Source organism: Dipodomys ordii, unplaced genomic scaffold, assembly GCF_000151885.1.
Source record: "Dipodomys ordii isolate 6190 unplaced genomic scaffold, Dord_2.0 Scaffold192, whole genome shotgun sequence".
Classification (NCBI taxonomy): Eukaryota; Metazoa; Chordata; class Mammalia; order Rodentia; family Heteromyidae; genus Dipodomys; species Dipodomys ordii.
This window is the reverse complement of record NW_012267408.1, coordinates 2,765,495-2,789,317: the sequence shown is the minus strand read 5'-3', so window position 1 is coordinate 2,789,317 and position 23,823 is coordinate 2,765,495. Positions and strand designations below refer to the sequence as shown.

General features: G+C 42.9%; 1 protein-coding gene across 1 annotated transcript in view; it reads left to right on the top strand.

Moving 5' to 3' along the window:
- The window catches only part of Hk2 (hexokinase 2), a 62,724-nt gene that overhangs the window by 9,606 nt on the left and 29,295 nt on the right, over positions 1-23,823 (top strand). Inside the window, exon 2 of the mRNA XM_013034610.1 lies at positions 11,027-11,189. Coding sequence (XP_012890064.1) covers positions 11,027-11,189 — 163 coding nt within the window. The remainder of the gene's footprint in view (positions 1-11,026; positions 11,190-23,823) is intronic.

The window sequence follows — 23,823 nt, the reverse complement described above, 5'->3', positions numbered from 1 at the left end:
GCCTCCCTCCCCAGCCAGCCTTCCCTCCCTCCCTCATCATTCTTGCCTTAGATGTTCAGCATCCATTTCTCTGGAGATGGTCTGTAGTCTTAAAAGGCCTTATTCCCAACCGCTTCCTTTTGGCATGAATATCATCTGATAAAGAAGGTATGAAGCCAGGCAAAACACCTGACAACTTTAATTAGGGTTAAGGGAGGACATTTGAAGCTGCCATTTTCCCAGTTGAAACTTCCTGTTTCCTCCCAGATGTTCCGATGTCTGTACCCTCCACAAAGCCTTCCAGCTATGTCCCATCCATTCCATCCTTTACAGATGTGAGAGCTTTGCCTGAGAGCTAACTCTTATAGTAACCTAAGCCATCCGCAAGTGGTCCACCGGGATACTCTACCTATCATGCAGATGAAGACAGTAGGCACAGAAAAGGAGGGTACTTTGGCTGTGTGTAAGGCACAATTCAAACCCCGGGGGTCTGACTTCAGAATCCATACACTTAACCCCAGCGCACAGCAACTTAGGGCGACTAGAGATGGATAGCTGTTTCAGTTTCATGGGCTTAAGAGTTAAGTGTCAGTTGCAAAGGATCTTTGGGATCTTTGTTGCAAACCATGCCAGCTCATGGGTACTAAGTGACTAGCCCAGGCTTTCATAGCACGGGCCTGTGTATGCGTGTGTGTGTGTGTGTGTGTGTGTGTGTGTATGTGTTTGTAGGTTGGTACTGGGGCTTGAACTCTCAAGACTGCTCGCTCTCCCCCTTGGCTTTTTTCGCTCAAGGTTGGTGCTCTACCACTTGAGCCACAGCTCTACTTTCCTCATTTTTGGAAGTGAATGGAAGATAAGAATCTTTCCTGCTCAGGCTGGCTTTAAATCACAATCCTCAGATCTCAGCCTCCTGAATAGCTAGGATTACAGGTGTGAGCCACCTGTGCTTGGCAAACAGCCATTTTTTTGAGTAAAAGGAGGTACTATTTATGGCTACTCCAGTACCATAGAAGCAAACTGAGACAGGCTTTTTTGTGTGTGTGTGGCGGTCCTGGGTCTTGAACTCAGGGCTTCACACTTTGTTTGGCTTTTTCTTTCAAGGTTGGAGTTCTACCAGTTGAGCCACCCCTCTGCTTCTCTGAGACAGTCTTGGGAAAGGGATGTGGCACATTCGCCTCTGACAGGTGTGATCATGGGGTCAGTGTGACAGATGACATGGATCAGAGAGAGAGATCCAGAGGGATTTGGTCCAGTATGTAGACAGTTAGCCCAGATGCAAAGAGAAGTTGTCATTTGGGGGCAAGAGGCTTAGAGGCAGACTCTGGTCTCTAGCATAGGGCCATGCGGGGGTAGGTGGAATATGATTTCTAGAGCAACTAGTAGGACAGGCAGATGGATGGGGAGAAAATTGTGTCCTTGTCTCACACAGTGAGGGATCAGGCCTGAGGAGCAGAGTCAGGAGGAAAGCACCTGTAAGTCCAGAGTAGCCAGCTTTTCTCCTTTACCAAGTTCCTCTTCCATCTCTTCTCTGAGGCATTCCCATACCCTTTGTAGATATCTACAACAAAACGTGTGTGTGTGTGTGTGTGTGTGTGTGTGTGTGAGTGTGTGTGTGAATGTGAAGGTACTGTTTTTTGAGTTCAGGGCTTGGACACTGTCCCTTAGCTGTTTGGCTCAAGGCTGGCATTCTATCACTGTTCCACTTCTGGCTTTTTGGTGGTTAACTGGAGATAGGAGGCTCAAGAACTTTCCTGCCCAGGCTGGCAGGCATGCCAGCTTCCTGAGTAGCTAGGATTACAGGTATGAGCCATTGGTGCCTGGCAACCAGGATTTTTTTTTTTTGTTGTTGTTGGTCATGGGGCTTGAACTTGGGGTCTGGGCACTGTCCCTGAGCCTTTTTGTGCTTAAAGCTAGCATTGCTACATGACCTGCAGTGTCATTTGCAGTTGTTGAGTGGTTAATTGGAGATAAGAGCTTCACAGAGACTTTTCTGCCTGGGCTGACTTCAAACCACAATCCTCATATCTCAGCCTCCTGAGTAGCTAGAATTAACAGTCATGAGCCACTGGTGCCTAGCAACAAAGACTTGAGAGAGCTGTTGGCATTACAAAGATTTAGTTGGTACTTTTAGTCCCCTGGGACCAGTGAGAGTAATAGAAGTAAGGTGTTAAAGGTTGTGTGTTGGCACGTCAGCTAAGACCATTTGTGCTGAAGGGCAAGTGGAATTTTGTCAGGTGGGGGGGGGAGTACATTTTAGGCATGCAAATTAAGACATGCACATATTCCTAACCTTTCAAGACAGACATTCTGAACTATACTCACATGTGTTTTAAGTGCTCGTAAGTCCATATTTTATTACAGTGAAAGAAACCACCTGCTGTCTGCCTTTCCTTCAGTTTGTAACTACTTGTTGGCATAGTTGCCTCTTGGCATGGACTTGCTGCAAAGAAGCTGTGTCTCCTTTAACCGTGGTATCTTCAGTGCCCAGCCCTGGTACACATGATTTCTGTGGGTAAAGGGGCCATGTTCATATCCATCTGGACATATTCCTTTGTCCTGCAACCCTTCAGGCAGGACAGAATGTCTGAAGACAGGAGGGCCCTGTGTTCGGTGTCCCAAACGCCCATATTCTAGACCCCTGACTGGTGCTGCTGCTGGGGGCTCTGTCTAGCTGGCTGTAATTTGATGCAATTGAGAGTGAGAACTGGCAGAACAGGAAACCCTGTGACTCAGGATGGTGCAACAGGATCCTGGAGGAGTGGCCATGGGCTCTCTGGTAAGCTCTGCTCTCACCTCCACTGCCACCGGAGGCTCTGAGTGTGCCTTGTGCCAGCTGGATTCTCTCCAAGGTGGCCTGGGCAGAGGCCTTTTCCATCTGAAGAAAAGCTAGAAGCAGATCTGATACTCTTGGCCAACTGGGTTCCAGGGGCCGGGTGGTGGTTCTCAGTTCTCATATTCTGCTGCCATGTGTCTTCCTTCCTACTATCTATGTATCAGAAACATCTGGCTTTGACTTGGCAACTTGACAGGCTAAACTTGCTGCTCTTTGCACAGTCTTGGCCCTCCTGGGAAGAGTCTGTGAGGGCATTATTACTAATGAGGTCATTGATAGCAGTGGCCTGGCATTCCTGGGATGGGCACACCTGTGCTAAAGTTGGATTGCTTGGGGCTGGCTACCGGATGTTGTAGGTGCTGCTAGCGACAAAGGCTTGTGGTTTGGGGATGCTCCTCCAGACCTCAGTTGGTTGGTTAAACATTTGTGTCAAAATACTGGCAAAGGAATAATGGGAAAAAAATTCATTTGAGACCTAAGTTGCAAGGATGTGTCAGCGTATAGTTACTGGAAGGCTCTTTGTGGCTGTATTTAAATAGCGCTCCCATCTGGATTGCCTAAGACTCTATCTCACTATATAGCCCAAGCTAGTCTTGAACTTAATTTTGCTTCAGAAGTGCTGGGATTATAGGCATACTCCATCAAACCCAGTCTTCTATGTTTTAAAAATTGAAGTATAAGCTGGGTGCCAGTGGCTCACATCTGTAATCCTAGCTACTCAGGAGGCTGAGATCTGAGGATCGCAGTTCGAAGCCAGGCTGGGCAGAAAAGTCCCAAAGAGACTCTTATCTCCAATTAATCACTCAACAAACAAACCCAGAAGTGGCACTGTGGTTCAAGTATATATATATATATATATATATACACATATGTATATATATTACAATATATATAATATACATACATGAAATATAAACAAATATATATACTTATATATATTTAACTATAATATGCATATGGAGTAACTACCACTCAGACCAGAACTACTGGTTCTTAACACCCCACTCTCCTCACCATTAAGTGTCATCCATCAGTGGCATTGACTGCATAGATTTTTTTTTTCCCTCCAGTCCTGGGGCTCAAACTCAGGGCCTGGGGACTGTCCCTGAGCTTCTTTTTGCTCAAGCCTAGCACTCTACCACTTCAGCCATAGTGCCACTTCCAGCTTTTTCTGTTTATAGGGTACTGAGGAACCAAACCCAGGGTTTTATGCGTGCTAGGTGAGCACTCTACCACTAAGCCACATTCCTAGCCCATAGATGTGTCTTTGTTGTCACGGACGGACCCATGCTGTGTTTGTTTGGTTCTTATACCCAGCACCATAACATGAGACTCATCTATGTCTTTGAAGGTGGTGGTAGGTGGTATGTTCTCATGCTGTTTTATTTTGCTTTGGTGCTTGACCGAAAGCAGAATAAGGCCCTCTCCATTTCCCAAGGACACAGCTCTTGCTAAATTTCTTTGGAAGAAGCCAAGTTGGAGCATTGATTGAGATGATGATGATTCTCTCTCTCTCTCTCTCTCTATATATATATATATATATTTATAGATTTATATATATACAGATATACATATACACAGATATCTATCTATATACATATAGATATATATCTATATGAATGACTTGATTGATTTTTTTCAGGACAAAACCTGAGTGGTATAATAACTGACATTCAGTTAGGTGGTCTGCTTGGAGTCTAGAAAATAAAATGTAGGATTAGCTTGTGCCTCCTTCAGTTCAGTTCACCTGGATAGGTTTTAGATATAACAAATATCCAGGGAACAGGGAAAGGAAGTCACCTAGACATCCAAATCACGGCATCCTTTGCTCTGATGCTTCTAAACTTGTTGTCATTTTCTTATCCTATTGGATCACTTGAGTTTACCCTTCTCTCAGACAGGTGTGACCTGTAGAGATGACTGGTAAGCATTTGCGCATGCATGTATTATTTATTTTCTGCCTGCTTACGAGAGGATTTGGCCATTTGGGTCAGCTTCCGGTAAGAGGATTTCCAGAGTCATCAAATGGGCAGGGATGGTTATTAAAAAACCTTAGACTAGCTTGCTGGTTGGAGGTGAGGACAGAGTTCTGAGCTTCCTAATAAAATGAAAAGGACAAGTCTTTGAATATCAGAAGTTTAATTGACCTGTAGTGTGGAGTATAGTGTATCTGGGCCATCAAGCTCTTGACACTAACCCTGACAGAGAATTGACTGGCCAAGGAAGAACTCATGAACTACATAGCAACTAGCATGGTTGGGTCTTAAGGGTCTTTGTTTCCCACAAGTCCTTTTTTTTTTTTTTTTTTTAAATTTTGAGGGTGGTGTTCAGGACAGCCTAACTTACATGATTCTGCTTGAGTACTGAGATTATAAATGTATACTACTGTACCTGGTACAGTGAATCCTTGGTTAGAAAGGTTAGAATCACACGTGGCCAGCTAGTGTGGCTCAATAGTTTCTTCGTAGATGGAAAAATATGTACAGTTATGTTCATGCTAAAAGCATCTAAATAGTTTAGCATTTTTTCTTTTTTTTCCCATCTGGTATGGCTTAATTCAAAATTTCTGATGGAGACTTCAAAGAGCAACAAAAATGATAGAATTCAATCATACTAAAGTGGAGTACAATTTCAGTAGGGATCTTGGGTAATGTAGTGATTTGAATAACTTTTCTGGCACTGGAATTCATAATCTTAGGATCTTGGGTTTGCCCAGGCCTTCTGAGCCTTTTCATTCTGTGACCTCCAGGTTAATTTCATCTACTGATATGGCTTATTTTGGAAGCTATCTCCTGTGACCTTGCATTGCACATGCCTTTTTAAGCCAATCTGCTAAGGCTTAGACCTCTATGAATCCCAGAAGCATTTGCTTATGGTTTATAATTTGGTTAAGGTTCTTTGCTATCTTGTAAACCTTGGAGAGCAGAGTTGTTTTTTTTTTTTTTAAGAAAAATCTTACTGTGGTAAGAAATATATACAACATAAAATGCTTTTACCTTTTGTTTATTTATTATTATTATTATTTTGGCCTGAGATGGATACCTGATGCTTTTCCTCATTGGCTGGTGCTCCACCAACTGAACCATGCCTTCACCCCATTTTTACCATTTTAAGTATACAATTCACTGAAAGTAGTAGGTACACATACATTGTTGCTAACCACTATAGCTACCCATCTCCAGAAAAAGAGTTCCTTTAACATTGTATTTCTGGCCACTATAATGTTTGTATGTAATTGGTATTTGATAAATTCTATAAACTGGGAGATGTAGCCATGTCAGGGATTCAGGGATTGAATGGTAATGAATCTTACAGATTTGGGAATTTAAGGTTTCTTTCTCTGTTTTTATATTTCTTATGATATTTAGGCGAGTCTTTGTTGTTGAAGTTAATTGGAATTAAGGTGCTCTTCTAGCAATATGCAATTGTGTTGCGGCCAAATTCTTACTGAGACCAGATAGAATAGCTTCAGGATCCAGGCATTGCCATCAACTATTTACTTGAAATCTCCATGGGCCAGCAGGGTTGTTGATGGTCTGGGTGATCCAGATTTTAGTACCAGTTGTCTGTACTCCCCCACCCGTCCCCAAGGCTGCTCTGATGTGACTAAGTTTCTCTGAGAATCCCTTTCTGGCTTTAATCCCTTTCTAGGCTCTTCCTTTTTGGGTCTCCACATCTGGCAATGGCAGGGCCCTGACTTGAGCCTGTGCACTTCATATTCTGATGTGGGGCCTCTCAAAAGAAAGAGAATGTCTTCTCCACTCTTCAACATTATTTCTAAAATACACTTTAGGGTTTGGTCTGGAGGGAAATTTAGGCACTGAAAGGAACTGATGTAGTTCTTGTTTAGGGGCATTATCTTATTTCATAAACAGTATAGGGTTCATTTCTCTGACACTTCCTACCCCCAAATTCTGAAGAGGAAAAGACATAACAGATGGCATTATGGTAAAAATGAAAGTGATTGCCTAATGAGGGCATTCTAATCTTAGCATTGCTGAGTAGTTACCTATAGAATCTGCTGTCTCCTCCTTTGTAATACACACCTTTATCTGGGAAAGGCCCAGCCAGGCTTTGCTCTGGCTTGCCTGTGGCTCCCTGGTCGGGAAGCCCCTCTTCTTTCCACCTCTTGTCCAAACAGGGACTTACAATGGAGCAGTCCTGGGGATAGGCCACAGACCGCTGAAAGAGAAGGAACTATTTGGGGAAATGGTCTTTGCCTTGTTAATCCTGGGTGTGTGATCAAATAGAGTTGAGAAATGTCCTTGGTTTGGCAGAGAGAAATCTGGAAGATGAGAAAGGGTGGAGAGGAAGGAGGTGATATAGAGTATTTTGCTTACTACTTCGTGTGTGTGTGTGTGTGTGTGTGTGCGCGCGCGCGTGCACACGTTTGTGTGCACATACATGCATGCACACTTTGGTACTGGGGTTTGAACTCTCCATATCCCTAAGCTTTGTCCACTCAAGGCTGGCATTCTACCATGTGAGCCATACCTCCACTTCCAGCTTTTTTGTAGTTAATTGAAGATAAGAGTCTTTCAGAATTGTTTCCCAAGGCTGGCTTTGAGCCCCACCCTCAGATCTCAGCATCCTGAGTAGCTAGGACTGCGCAAGCCATGATGTCTGGCTTTTCCTCTATTTTATAGTAAGAAAGCTGGGCTCAGAAAAACTGACTTTTCAGTGTTGCACACCTGCTCAAGTACCTCTCAGCTAGGATATGCACACTGGTTTTTCTAGTGCCAAAGATCACTACTACCAGATCACTACTTAGATCACTACTACCAGCTACAAAGTGAGGCTTGCCTGAATGGTTGTTCTGCTTTGATGGTTTGACCTTCCAACCGACAGGACCCTGGATCAACACAGGATTATTTTACAGAGACATTCTTGGCTTAAGTCATAACTACTGACTTTCAGGGACCCCAAATAGAAAAGTGGTAGAAATAACCTTAAGTAGTGTTGACTAGAACATTCCACTCACAATCATATTGACAGAGGTCAAACCTGCCCAGAACCAGGAAGGATGTAAACATCCAAGGATGTTTGAGCTGTTACAGGTATCTATTTCATCAGTCTGGAACAGATGTTTGAAATTCTTTTTTTTTCTTTCTTTTGCTGGTACTAGATCTTGAACTCAGGGCCTTCCACACCTGCTTGGCTTTTTCACTCAAGGCAGGAACTTGAAGTCTCATGGACTTTCTACCCAGGTCTGCTTCAAACCATGATCCTCAGAACCAGCCTCCAGAGTAACTGGCATTACAGCCATGAAGCATCAGTGCTCAGTTGGATCTTCTTTCGTTTTTTCTTTCTTTCTTTCTTTCTTTCTTTCTTTCTTTCTTTCTTTCTTTCTTTCTTTCTTTCTTTCTTTCTTTCTTTCTTTCTTTCTTTATTGTAGAGATACTGTACAGAGGGATTACAGTTACACGAGTAAGGTAATGAGTCCATTTCCTATCGAGCATTGTTACCTCCTCCTTTTTTTTTCCCCTACTATCCCTTCCCTTTGGATGGTCTTAATGCTTTCTTTTTTCTTTTTTCAGGTGGGGGAAGAAGGGTTTTTTTTTTTGGTCTGGTCGTGGGGCCTGAATTCTGGGCCTGGGCACTGTCCCTCAGCTCTTCAGCTCAAGGCTAGCGCTCTACCACTTGAGTCACAGTACCACTTCTGGCTTTTTTCTTTTTGCTCATGTGGTGCTGAGGAATCGAACCCAGGGCCTCATGTATTCAGGGCAAGTGCTCTACCACTGAGCCACCTTCCCAGTCCATGGGGGAAGAAGTTATTGGAGTTTAAATTCAGGGTCTCAAGTTTGCTAGGAAGATACTCTATCCCTCGAGCCAAGTTCCCAGTCCTTTTTGCTTTCGTTTTTCTGATAGGGGCTCAAATGATTCCACCTTGGACTGTAATTGTATCTGCTTCCCATATAGCTGGGAATGCAAGTGTGTCACTTCACTTGGCCATTTTTCTTTCACTTTTGTTTTGAAACAGACTCAGGTATGTAGCTCAGGCTGGCCTTCTAACTCACGATCATCATCCTGTCTCAGCCGGGTTACAAGTATGCACACCTTGCCTGCTTTTGTTTATGTATGTATGTATTTTATTCCTCATGTAATTCTGATGTTCTGCCAAGTCTGGGAACTCCAACACAGGTGTCAGAATGGAGATCTGGCAGAAGTGATCAGAAAACAGGTTTATCACTGATTGAGAAACAGCTTTGTAACTCTGATCCACAATGGAACTTAGAGAAGTAGGGAAACCTCTCATGCTTGGAAGCATTCAAACCTAGGCCAGACGACTCTTTGAGGGGTGAATGAGACTCAGATGCTCTCCTCACTGGATTTTGAACTGGTTTCCTTGCAGGCCTTCCCTTAACAGGAGTGGCTATGTTTTGTCTGTGATCCTACTGCTTTGTGTAATTGTGGCACCTCCTCTGTGACTTTCTCCCATTTATTTGGTGAGATTCTGGAAACTTCCTTCATTTCCCTCCTGATTCAGGAAAACTTTCTTCACATGAGGTTGCATTTTGTCCCCGACTTCCAATTCTCTTTGTCACTGTTCATTCAGTACAGCAGTGACTGCCAAGGCTGTTTGGCCTACAGTAGGATGTTTAGTAGGCTGTGGCATGAGGTGACCTTAATAAACTGGTAGATATCATCCTTCCCAGATGCCAGCTACTCCTGAGTTTGAGAATTCAAAGGGCTTCCAGGTGAAGGAGTGGTTTGGTTCAAGATGCTGGGACCTGTATTTTTTACATCTGTCCACATGCTTCCTCTTGGTCTTTCTTTTTGTATGATTCAGAGAAACCCAATGCTGGTTTCAACCAGAAATCATAGGACTGATAGGGAGTGCCGAACTCATGAGGAAGGCCGAGAGGCCCACAAGGATAGTGATCCTGTGGGCTACATAGACCTCTGAATTTCATCACCCAAGGGATCTATAAAACAAGAATGCAGACATTCTACAAAAAATAAAAAATAAAATTAAATCAGGCACTGGTAATCTTAGCTACTCAGGAGACTGAGATTTGTGGATAGCAATTTTAAGCCAGCCTGGGCAGGAAAATCTAAGAAACTCATCTCCCGTTAACCACCAGTAAGCCGGAATTAGCACTGTGGCTCAAGTGATAGAGCAAAAAAGCTCAGGGATAGCACCTGTGCTCTGAGTTGAAGCCTTAGGACCGCCACCCCGCCATGCCACCTCTCTCCCCGCCCCCCGCCCCCCCCAAGCCCTGCAGAAAATAAGAAAAAAAGACAGTAGAAATCAAATCAGAGCCTTAGACAGGCACTTAGCAGATAAGAAATGTTTGATAGGAGATGAGAGGATCATAGTTCAAGGCCAGCCTGGGCAAAAGTTTGGGAGATACTGTATCCAAAACAAGCTGAGCATGGTAATGGACACCTGTAATACCAGCTAGGTAGGAGGTGGAGGTAGAAAAAGCAAGAGTCTGGGGTAAAGGCCTGAGAGTGCTTGCTTAGTGAATACTTGGAAGTAAGTACAAAAAACCCAGTATTGTAAAAAAACAAAAAAACAAAATCCCCCAAAACTCCATCCAGTACCCATACAGGAAAGTTTGTTTACCTACCATTACCAGTCATAATTGTCATATTATTGTTTTCATATATCATTGAACACTTGAAAGATGATTATAATCTATTGGGTAAAAGTCAGCATGACTTGAGTAAATGGTGACACTTTAATTTGATTCTTCAGAGCTGAAAATGAGACCTATTGGACTCAGTTTCCAGTAAGCTTTGTAGCAGTTTAAACATCAGGGATCTATGGACAATGACTGCTTTAGAATTTGCCCTTTAGGAAGTGGCAATAAGATGGCTTAACAAGGCAGAACAGACTGCTCTTCCACCCATGAATTTGCCCATTGCCATTGCAGATACACAAAGAATATCTATGGAGAAGCATGTAGGGGGCATCAGTGAGAATCTAGGCCTGTATGTAAGGTGATGTCCAGAGACATTTGCCCTGCCAGACCTGCCTATGGGCCTCACTTTGCTGCCAATCCTTCATGCCTCAACCTGTCTGAGAACACTTCTCTTCCCAACTGCCCTTTCCCCTGGTTCACCATTCTCCAGAATTATCAGCCCTGATAATTACCACTGTCCTTGATAGATTTTATTCTTTTGAAGGGCTAGATGACATTTTCATGTCATAGACTGTATTCTAATTTATTAACTCATAGGTCTATTCTTGTTTTCTTGCTCTTTCAGGTTGACCAGTATCTCTATCACATGCGTCTATCTGACGAGACTCTTCTGGAGATTTCTAAGCGGTTCCGCAAGGAGATGGAGAAAGGGCTTGGAGCCACCACCCACCCTACTGCTTCTGTGAAAATGCTGCCCACCTTTGTGAGGTCTACTCCAGATGGCACAGGTACTGTACTTGGGAAGGGGGGATTGTGGAGGGGCTCTGAGGGCCCCATGATGGGCACTTGATTGGTGGTTTTGGTTCAGGGACCCAAGGAGCTATATGTCAATGAAAGTTTCCTTGGCATCAAGCTATGGAAGCCAACACAGGCTGATTTAGGCCACACAGGGAATTGAAGGCTGGGGGTTGTGGGTGATTAGGAAGATAAGGAAAGCTGGCATCCTTGGCAGTCAACAGCAAGACAGCCTTAGTACTCAAGGTCAGAGCTCCTCTTTGTCAACCCTCCCAAGATACTGCTAACAGCAACTTGCTTTCTACCCCTGTGTTGACAAAAGCTTCTTGGCTCAGTTTGAAATTTTGTAATTCCACAGAAATTGATAGTGGTGATAGACCAGGCTTTAATGCTCACAACTATGGACAAGGGTGGTCACTCTCTGGTCTACCCACACCTCAGTATCTTTAGGGATGTATTCTGTAGGCATGCTGGAAAAACAGGGTAGTTCAGATTGTCCTTGATTGTTCCTCCTTGAGAAAGGCCTAGAAGTCTAAATAAACATACAGAAGAGCCAGATACATGGCCTTGACCATAATCTTAGCACTTGAAGAGTGAGGTGAAAGTATGGTGAGTTTGAGGTCAGACTGAGCTACGTAGTAAGATTAAAAAAAAAAAAGACATCAAATAAAAATAATATGGAAAACATGTGAAGAGCCACAGTGTACACTTAGGTATTGAAGGCTCTGAAGTCTTGCAGTAACAACTGGTTTGTTTAATCCTGTTTGGATACAGACCCTCTGTTTCATGCTGTGTCACTCAGGGAGTGATTTTATCTTATGGATAAAGATTGGTGTTGGAAAGCTGGACAAAGAAAGGTTGGATCCTAGAAGGGCTGGCATTTGGGCCATTTTCCTTCATTAGGCATTGGGGGGGTAGAAGGGTAGTGGAAGTTTCTGACAGGTGTGAGCAGTTGTAACTATGGACTGGAAGCGGGTGTATCTGTGGGTTGGGAGAGGACAGCCATGGCTCCTGTGTATTGTGATGGATAGGGAAGAGAGGAGATTTGAAGGGATGCCAGGAGGTGGAGCACAGCAAGCTTGGATGGCAGCATCCCTGGGGAAGGGGATGAAACTGAACTGTGCAGAGTTGTCATGTGGAAAAGCACGTGGGAGGCCCATGAGGGGTGGTTGACATTAGGCAGCTCCTACATATACAGGACAGGAGAAGGAGCCCCAGAGCAGCTGCCAGGACAAGGGAAGAACAAGGAGGCGCAGAGTCCAAGAAGCCCAGTAAGGAGTGGACTCAAAGAAGCTAGCTTTAGTTGGTGAAACGTCTGCAGAGGAACTGGGAATTGGGGCTGCAGAAAGGAAGTTAGGGCTTTTAATATAACTTGTGCCTATTTCTATCACACTTGTGTTGCTGAGGCTCACTGGAGTCTCTAAGAACCTGGTTTGTCTAACAAGACTTTATACAGTTCCTAAAATAAGCATGTTTGCTGAGGTCTTGGAGAACAGCCTGGTTCCATCACTGAGATTGACCTTATTCAAGATCATTCTCTTGTGTGCCTCAGCCATATAAAAAGCCTCTTGAGGCATGTAGGGGGAGGGCGGGGGCTCTGGAAATTCTCCCTCCTATGACCTCTAGATTGGCACATTTACTGTACCTACCTTTCCCTGATTTGAAACCATACCGATTTCTATGTTTTCTTTGATATTCGGATACATTCATTAGCTCTCGAAGTTTAGTCATTGTCGAAATAGGCATTCTAGTGAAAGAAGTATTCTAAGCACCTATATGTATTCATTCATTTACTTTTCATAAAATGTTATAAAGTTGGTATGTATTTTAATCCTTTGTATTTTATTTGTGTTTGTGCAGGTCCTGGGCCTTGAACTCAGGGTCAGGGTGCTGTCCCAGAGCTTTTTTTTCACTCAAGGCTGATGTTCTATCACTTGAGCCATGGCTCCATCAGCTCTACTTCTGACTTTGCTGGTTAATTGGAGTCTCATGGACCTTCCTTTCAGGGGTGGTTTTGAACCTTGATCCTCAAATCTTGGCCCCCTGAGTACTAGGATTATAGGTGTGAGCTTTTTTGTTGTTGTTGGTCATGGGGCTTGAACTCCGGGCCTGGGCACTGTCCCTCAGCTCTTTAGCTTAAGGTGAGCACTCTACCATTTGAGCCACAGCACCATTTCCGATTTTCTGGTGGTTTCTTGGAGATGAGAGTCTCATGGATTTTCCTGCTTGGGCTGGCTTTGAACTATGATCCTCAGATCTCAGCCTCCTTAGTAGCTAGGATTACAGGCATGGGCCACTGGCACCTGGCTACTTTTTTTTTTTTTTTAAGATGAGGAATTGGAAGCTTGGATCGCCAAATAATTTTCCTGAGATCATACAGCTGATGACTTGGGATGAGCCAGGAGTCACTTATAGATACCAAAGCCAAAGGCATCAAGACCCCACTTGAGATGAGTATGTACATGTACAAGGCTGTGCACATGTGTAGACCTATGCACAGCCCTGGTGCACACAGTAAATGCTATGACTAGCAGTTTTCAAAGTAAGGTTGGATTTACTTAATAAAAATGTTGGGAAGGAAAAATTATGGGACAAATGGTATGTATTCCACAATTCCATTTCTAACTGTATATGCCCTGAACAACTGCCATATGAATTAATGGAGACAGGTCCAGTAATGTTCCTAGCAGAACTACTTGCAGTGACTGCATGTTGGACACTGTGGTATAGTCATATGATGGAATACTGAAATGTATAGCACATAAAGGAACATGTGTAAATATAGATGCATCTCAAAAGACAACAAGTTGAAGGCTGAGCATGGTGGCACACTCCAGCTACTCAGGTAAAGATAGAAGAAGAAGAGTACAAGAGTACAAGTACAGAAACCAAAAAAGGACTGGGGGCAGGCATCATGGCTTACATTGTAGACCACTTGCCTAGCAAGTATAATGTCCTGAGGTTTTTTTTTTTTTTGGGGGGGGAGGTCCGGTCATGGGGCCTGAACTCTGGGCCTGGGCACGGTCCCTCAGCTCTTCAGCTCAAGGCTAGCGCTCTACCACTTGAGCCACAGCACTACTTACGGCTTTTTTTCTTTTTGCTTATATGGTGCTGAGGAATCGAACCCAGGGCCTCATGCATGCAAGGCAAGCGCTCTACCACTGAGCCACCTTCCCAGCCCCTGTCCTGAGTTTTATCCTCAGCACTGCCCCTCTCCTGAAAAATACATGTGTAAACTGGAGAAGGACATGAGTTGAATGTGAAATTTAGTTATTGAATGTGAAATTTAAAAAGTTAAAAATTCCTCAGCAGCTATATATGTTAAAAATTGGGACATGCACAGTAGATAACTGATAGCAACATTTCTGGAGCTGCAACTGAGGAAAAGAGCTGGAGGATATGTAATTAACATGGTTGACATCAGGGTTTTCAAGTTTATGTTGTTACTTGGAGGGAGGTATGAGTTATGGCATGTGGCAACAAGGGTCGGGGACTCCAAAGACTACCAGGAAGGAAGATTCTCTTTCAGTGTTGGCTCTCCTATGAAGTGCTGAAGGGGACGGACTGGGAATGCAGCTGTGGGCACACAGACAGACCCTAGATGTGGTCACACACATGCATGGACCTTGCTGGTGCACCTGTTTCCTCGCCAAGGCCATGGGCGGGGAGTCTGGGCTTCTGTTCATGCTGCTGGAGATGACCTCTCACCCTCAGAAGTCTCCAGACCTTTGCTCCAGTGATGCCTGTTCAACTTGGATTTTATCAAAGTCGGATCAGCCTGTTCATTTCCAGCATTGCTTTTCAAATCTGAGGAATTAAACTTCAGATTCATACTTCTGACCAGGAAGGACCTAATCCTCAGATCAGTAGCTTTCTAACTTTTCTGGAGTATACCCTCACAACAAAAGGATATATTCCTACACTTAAATATTTACATATACACATTCTCATATAAAATGTGACATACGATTCAGGAGCAGGTGTGTGTGTGTGTGTATGTGTGTGTGTGTGTGTGTGTGTACTGGGGTTTGAACTCATGCAGGGAGCTCTCTCTAGCTTCAGGTTAGTGTTCTACACTTGAGCCATCTCTCCATTTCCAGCTTTTTTGCTGGGTACTTGGAGCCTTACTTTTCTATGTGAGCTGGCTTTGAACCTTGATTCTCAGATCTCAGCTTCCCGAGTAGCTAGGATTGCAGGTACACTACCAGTGCCCAGCTAAGTGTTTTTCAGTTCACAGTGTGAAAGCCATAAATGGTCTTCAGACCAGTTTTTATTCTAAACTGGCATTGCATAATTAGCCACTTCTTGTTACACATACAGTGTGTGGTTTCAGGTCAGTGTGGGGTGAAATGAAGATTCAAATTCTAGCTTTAAATGGGTTTGAATTCAAGCTGTTCATTGACATTGTGATCCTCTGTTTTCTCTTTTGAGAAAAGATGAGATGTAAAATTCTTAAGTTAGGGGAGAAACAGCTAGGGACTTTTTTACCTGTGATAGGAATATACCTATGGAGCTATGACCCACCACTGCATAACGTATGCTCAGGGTAGACTTTGCTCACTAACAGCTGGGACATTTGAAGACCAGATAGGAAAGGCCTATCTGTGAGACCATTTGTGAGTCATAAGAGCATGCATCAGGACAATAACCTATAATGCTGATCACTTTCATGCCTGTATTCTAAGCTGCTCAGGAGGCTGAGATCTAAGGATTGTGGTTCAAGGTTGACCCTGGGCAGGAAAGTCTTGTGAGACTCTTATTTCTAATTAAACACCAAAAAATCAGAAATGGAGCTGAGGCTCGAGAGGTTGAGCACTAGTCTTGAGCATGAAAACTCAGGGATGGTGCCCAGGCCCTAAGTTCATGCCCAGGAACTGCAGAGGGTCGTCAAGAAATACTTTTCTCAGATGACTGAACTGTCTGCCAGGGTGTGTGCAATTACTGTGTTAATTAAACATTAATTGTTTTTAAGGGGATGAAAATGTTAATTAACTACCATGATTTGATTATTATTATTTTGCTTCTACTTTCCTTTTTTTTATTGTGAAAATATGGTACAGAGGGGTTACAATTACATGAGCAAGGCAATGAGTACATTTTTTATCAAGCATTGTTGTCTCCTCCTTTTTCCCCCTTACCATCCCTTCCCATCTCCTCCCCAACTTCCCACCACAATTTGATTATTGCACAGTATATATATATATATATATATATATATATATATATATATATATATATATATATATATATATGCTGAATTATAGCATGATACACGATAAATTTGTACAATTAAAATAATCAAAAGATGTTCTCTGTTTTTTATTTTACTTTTTTCTCACTTTAAAAAAGGTTAAATGTTCCAGAGTGAACATGTATTTTTTTAACTAGACTTACCATATCATACCCCTTCCATCCTTCCAACCATCAGTTCATCCTATTATTTGATACATTGTGAAATAAATCACAAAAATTTGTTCATTTCAACCCTGCAGCTTGAGCATGTATATTACTACCTAGAGTTAAATGTTAGGATTCTTCTCTTGATATAAAATGTACATATAATGAAATGATAAACCTTAAGCCCATTATTTGATAAGCTGACAAAAATATGTCATTAGCATATCCCATGAAAATTCTCTCTGTTCTTTCCCAGTCAGTGGACCCCCTGGATATCATGCTCTAGTTTTTTCCACCTGTAGTAGTTTTATCTCTTCTAGCACTGTACATAAAATAGTTTCACACAGTAGTTGCAGCTTTTTGTGACAGTGCCGGGGCTTGAACTAAGTGTACCTTGCACTTGCTCAGCTTGCTTGCTTATTGTGGCCCTCCTCCTCCTCCTCCTCCTCCCTCCTCCTCCTTCTTGTTCTTTTTGTTGTTCTGGTTCTTCTTGTTCTTGTTCTTCTTCCTCTTCCTTCTCTTCTTCTTCCTCTTCTTTCTTCTTTATTGTGGGTCTTGAACTCTGGGCCTGGACACTGTCCCTGCACTCTTTAGCTCAAGGGGCCACAGCGCCACTTCTGGTTTTCTGGTGGTTTATTGGAGGTAAGAGTCTCATGGATGTTTCTGCCTGGGCAGGCTTTGAACTGCCATCTTTACATCTTAGCCTCCTGAGTAGCTAGGATTACAGGCATTTGCCACTGGCGCCTGGCTCTACTTCTTGAACTCCAACTTCAAACCCAGCATTTTGCTGGTTAATTGGAGATGGAGTCTTGCAGACTTTTCTGTCTGGGATGGCTTTGAATTTTGGTCTTCAGATCTCAGCTCCCTGGGTAGCTAGGCTTAAAAGCAGGAAACACTGGCTTCCCAGCTCAGTAGTGTTGTTTGTTTTTGTTTTGTGTTAATCCTGGGGCTTGAACTCAGGAACCGGGCACTGTTGCTGAGCTTTTTAGTTTTAAGGCTAGCATTCTGACTACAATTCCATTTTCAGCTTTCTGGTGGTTAATTGCATATAAGAGCTTCAGGGATCTTCCTGCCTGGGCTGGCATTGAACTGCAATCCTCAGATCTCAGCCTCCTGAGTAGCTAGGATTACAGGCGTGAGCCACTGGTTGCTTGGCTCAGTAGTTGTTTTCAATGCAAGTGTTTTACTCATCCTCAATGGGATTTATCTATCTTGGGTTTATCAATAGTTTGTTGCCTTTGGTTATTGATTCTAAGATCTGATCGAAGTCACATGACATGAAATTGACGGATACTGAACAGTCTCTAGTTTTTGGCTATTAGGGGTGAAATTGCTGTGAACATTCTTACATAAGCCTTTTGGTAAGCGTGCATTTTCAGTTTCTTGGGTAAACATCTGTGAATGGTATTACTGGGCCATAGTTTGGTATATACTTAGATAAAGAAAAACTGCCAGACCTCACTCTAAAATTGTCAAACCATTTTATATGGTCACCAGCAATGTATGAGGCTTCTGCATATTCTTCTATTCCCACCAATATTTATTGTGTGTACCCTCTTGGCTTTTGTAAGAATTGGAGAAAGGAAGCAGTTATATTTTCTATCTGCCAAGCAAGACACTTGTTAATTTTGTCTGAACCAGAGCCTTATGCTTTTTGGCTTGCTTGCATGACTGATGCTGTATCACTTGAGCCACACCTCCAGCTTAGCTTTTTGTTATGTTTTTGGAAATAGTCTCATGGATTTTTCTGCCTGGGCTGTCCTTAGACTTCAGTCCTTCAGATCTCAGCCTCCTAAGTAACTAGGATTACAGATATGAGGCGCTGGCAACTATGACACATTCTTGACTCTGTAGGCAGCCCTAATCAATGTCATGGCCATGACACAGTACCATCAGGGGGTCTGCCACTTACTCTCATGACATAAGGGTCTGGCTTTTAGAGAAAGTTCCATCTTAAGAGGACATGTAGAAATAATTGATACCATTTAATGCATGCACATACTCTGCTGTTTATATATACCTATAGTTATTTCTACAGAAACTTTGTAAGATATTCTCACTTTAAAAATTATGCAAAATTATGCAACTGAGGCTGAGAGGATTGATGATTGCCAAGGTCACCTGCAGCCAGTTGGTAGCAAAGTGGGGATTTTGTATGGTTAGCCCTGGCTCAATGGCTAGAAAATTTACACTTAATATTGTCTCATGTGACTGAACTAAGGTTTCTAGAGCAAATCAGATGATCCATTCAAATGAATCATAAACATGAGTTGGCTCTGTTTCATTAAAACAAAGTTTAGATACAACCTGAGGGAAAATATATAAGTGTTCCAGGGGCATGCAATTCAGAAGTGAGTATTTTTCTGATATGCTAATTAACTCCTTATCTTGGCTGCAGAATAAGGGGAAAGTAGTGTCACCTTAATTGTTTGACATGTCTACTCTATATCGTGAATTGCTTTCACAGGTGAATCTATCTTCATCCTCGAGACAGATTTCACTCCCTAGATCGCAGGGAAGGGTACTGGCGCTGGTGATCATGGTGCTGCTGCTGGTGGTGGTAATTTAGTAAATGCCAGGTGCTATGTTAAGGCCTCAACAGTTCTTACTGGTCCAGTGGTAGGTACTTGTAACCTAATTTTATAGGAAAAGAAACCTGATTTAGAGAGAGCAAGCAACTTGCCCAAGTCACAGCAAACAGATGGCAGCGTTGAGATTTCAACTTAACTAGCTGCAGACCAACCCTGGGCCCTTATGAACATCAGTTGTACATAAATAAGTTTGAGTACACTTATTATCGAGCATAATTCTCCCTCTCTCATTTTTCTCCCACTTTCCCTCCCTCTGATTCTCTTCATCCCCCTGCCCCAAGTTGTAAAGTTCATTTTCTAACATAGTGTCTTGTGAGAATCACTGTTGGATTGGTTCACCCTTTGTTCTTTGTTTCACCATTTTGTTATTCTGCCTTCCCTTACCTCAAATAAGATAAAGGTATATACAAGACACAGCGTACCAAAATCAAAAACAGTCATGACGGGTGATGAATCAAAGGGGGAAAAATCTGAGAGAAAAAGAAATAACTCACACAGTACATTAAAAGAGGTGTTTTTTCCATTGTTGTTTTTAATGTACTGTATGAAAACTTGTTTTTCAACTAAGATTGATGTTATTAAAATAAAACATGGAAATAAGAAAAAGAACACCAGCTGTGCCACGTTTATGCTTATGAGCCTCTCACATGAGCAACACAATTCACCAGTTCTTTTTTTGGGAACTCCAGTCTAGCTGTTGAGTTTGATAACAAAGTCCTATCTGAGGTTCCTTTCCTCTATAAGGCCATGGTGTGCCAAGCTACCTGTGCCCTGCCTTTGAATACTGAAAATTGGTCCGCTGAGAGATAAAGCTTATATAGACAATTACAGAGCAATATTCGGCCCTATAATTCAAGCATATGATATGATAAAGGGAGACTGGGCTAGTGATAGGTTTTATAGGAGCTAGTGAAACCCTGAGCGAAGCCCTTATCTTGGTTGCTGTGCATTGAATCAACAGTCTGGCAATAGAGACAAAGCAAATAGTTAAGTGTATTTGTGTGGTGCCAGAAATACAAATGATGATTGTACTAATAGGTTGCATATGGTAGATGGCCTTTATGTATGACAGGCATTGTGCCAATCACCTTGCCTTTCAATGTATTAAAAAAATCATTCCCCAGTTGGGCGCAGGTGGCTCACGCCTGTAATCCTAACCACTCAGGAGGCTGAGATCTGAGGATTGCAGTTCAAAGCCAGCCTGCACAGCAAAGTCTGTGAGACTCTTATCTCCAATTAACCACCAGAAAACCGGAAGTAGTGCTGTGGTAGAGCGCTTGCCTTGAACTGAAGAGCTGAGGGACAGTGCCCAAGCCCCATTACTGACAAAAATATTAAAAAAAAAAAAGTACCCTTGTCCCCAAGTACTGGGATTGGATCTCTGGGTCTCACATTTATTAAGCAGACGCTTTGTCACTAGAGCCATGCCCCCTCTGCTGTTATATTCAATTTTGACAAACTGTGCTTCTAGATGTGAGTGGTGTGTGTGTGTGTGTGTGTGTGTGTGTGTGTGTGTGTGTGTCCCTGTGTTCTCGATGTGTGCCTTTGCTCTAACTCAAAAGACAGATGGGGTTGGGATAGATGGCTGGGGAGAGGAATAACAGATACATTTATGTACATATAGATTGATATTTGTTGAATTGAAGCACCTTTGTGCAAGTATTTAAAGATAATGAACATGACTAAGAAAACGTTGACAGCTGCATGCCTCATACATTGGGTGAGCAAGAAGGGCTTCAAGGTCAAAGATACTTTCACTACTGAAGGTCCTATGTCACTGGAAATCCCTCCATTCTGGGCAAACCAAGATGATTGATCCTGGATCTTTGGCGTTCATTGCTGCTCTGCTGGACTGTCACAGCAACCAGCCTCCCTGGCACTAACATAGCCCCCAGAGTGCTACTAGAATGCATCTGGCCTGCTTGAGAAACCATAGTCTTTGGACATGTGCTGTAGCCATGTCATGTAAGCCTGGTGTTGTAGTTTGTGGATGTCATTTTTATTTTTGGCAGTTACCAACTGGTACCATCCCATATAATTAAAACAAATCTCTCTCTTACTGGATACCAACTATGTCCACATATGTCCTCTTCCTCCATATCTTCCCTTTTCTTTGACAACTCCTCAGTCCGATTGTCTCATGTTGCCCCCCTGAACAACCTTTCTAATCTATTCTAATTGTTCTTTCTAATTCCAATCTCTTCCTGCCAAGTCAGTGACTGTGCAGCATCAGGTAGCTAAGAAGGTTTTGGTTACTCATCCACACTCAATGTTAAAACAACTAGTGACAGATGTGAAGTATTGTGTTAGGAAGTCTTTGAATGGGTTCAGTTTTTGACTTGCAAAATAGCGTTTTTCAAGCATTTCTTGGAATGACTTTTTCCATTTTTTCTTTTGGAGGGAGTAGACTTCAGTTCCAAATTTAACCCTGCGAAATTCTGATGTAGAACCTCATAAAAGACAAAAGTAGAGACAAATAAAACTGGATGTGAGGGTACAAGAGGTGAGCTGAACTGAACCCCAGTGCCTTCCCTTGCTGTGGACATACCTTGCCAGCTTCATGGATGACCCACATTCTGGGAACATTATACAAACCACTTATGCAAAGGGGACTTCTGGAGTCTGAGGCTGGGTTCCTGGTTCAGCTCACAGTTGGTTTTGCATGAAGCAGCACTACTGCTTGAAAGTATAAAACTAAACCAAAAGTGTTTGCAAATCATTCTTAGCTGGCTGGCACACTGCCCTGAGTGCCTGATTAGGGGAACAGGTGGTGATCTATTTTAATTGGTGATAAGTATCTGTCTATTAGAAATAAACTTGGTTGGAAATTCACTGTTCCCTGTCCCTTATCCTTCAGAAAAACACTGGCATCAGGAAGGTATCAGGCCCACTTACTAATATATGCACAAAGGGGTTTCAAGTCCAGAAGTCAGGTTATGAGTACAGTGCATCTTGTTCAATGTCATATTTTTCATCTATCTCCTCCATCTTTCCCCATCTCATTCCTACCCTCAAGTTACGAAGTTTATGTTTTACATAGTGTACATTGAATATAATGACTGTATCTGCTCACCCCTCCCTCCCTCCTTTCCTGTACCCTTCCTTTATTGCACCCCTCTTCCCCCCAGCACACGTCTCAGCTTCAACAGTGTTGGAGTGAAGACTTATCCAAATAAATGACTGAAGTCATATCAGCTAAGGTTACATTGACTTTCATGTACAGGTGGTTAGTCAGATGCCATTTTGGTTCTTGGTCTTTGCTGGTGACAGGTGAGTTCCCAGGAGAACTTGGAACTCCTTTATCTTACTGACTTTAGGTGTCTGATAAGAGCGGAAGTGAAAGTAGGTTGGCTGGTAGTCTAGGTTGGGAAATGAGTCAGCGGCCAGTGGAAGCTACTTGGGTCTTCACTGTTGGGCAATGTGTCAGGGTGGCACCTGGTCCTCCCATCGTCATTTCCTCTCAGCAGGGGCCGGTATCATTTATTTAAGGCTTTTTTCTTTCTTTCTTTTTCTTCCCTTGTCTTAGTAGGCAGATGATGCCCCTTCTCTGGTTGGAGGGGGAGAGGATCCTGTATCAGCCAGCTTTATGAGGTTCCAGGTTGTACTCTAGAGCATGTCACCTTTGTCAGTGACTGTGTAACTGTCACCTCACACTTATCCCTCCACTCAATGTGAAAGGTTAAATCTGAGAGGATTTAGTCATCTAATAAGGCCTAATAAGGGGCTTAGTGGGCAAACTGATAAAGGTGAAAGGTATCTTTGATTTCTTTTTCACTACTTTATAGCTTCCAGGAACCAGAGCTGGGAAAGCTGAGGGCGTGGCACTGCTGGCCAGGGACAGGCTTTGGAGTCAGATGGATTTGGCTTCTAACACTGGTTCTCATTTGCCCCTGCATGACCTTAACCAAGTGACTCAACTTTTGAGACACAGCATCACTTCCTCCACTACCCAGGCCAATCTAGGGGCCTCCGTGATCTCAAGGTCCAGTGCTCTTGACATTGTCAGACAAGAGATCATTTGAAAGTTTACAACTTTCCTGTGAGTAAGTCTCCTTGTGAGGTGGAGCAGAGTTGCCAGAGAACCAGCCTGGATCTGCATCCTGGTTGGCATTGCTTGATCTGAGCCCTGAATTTTCTCATTTATGAATTTGAATTATAATGTTTATCTGAGCTGAGTATCAGTAAGTTAACATTTATAAGTAAATGAATGCTCATTGCTTAACAAATCAAGATTGTCTTCTGTTAAAGACATCTACATGGTGGGCTACCTATCTACTAAATCTCTCATTTAGTAAATGAGCCATCGACAAGAAAATTTAGGGTGAGATAGTTCCTTAATAAGTGGACTCAAATATCAACTATAGGTACTTGGGATTCCTGAGGCCTACCCATCTATCTCTAATCTACAGCCCTGAACCACAGCTCTATGTGGGGACTGTCAGGCATGCTGTGAGTATGGGCACTAGCGTATCCAGTGCTCTGAAGGAGTCACCTTAGGATTTCTAGAATCTCAAGGCCAGACCTGCCTCAGATTCTGGACTTGGATAGCTGGTCCTGAAGAATCTAAAGAAAACAGGGGACATTCCTTCCTGGGAACAGAATTTTCAGCAATTACTTTCTTATTTGTAGTTTCCCTCCA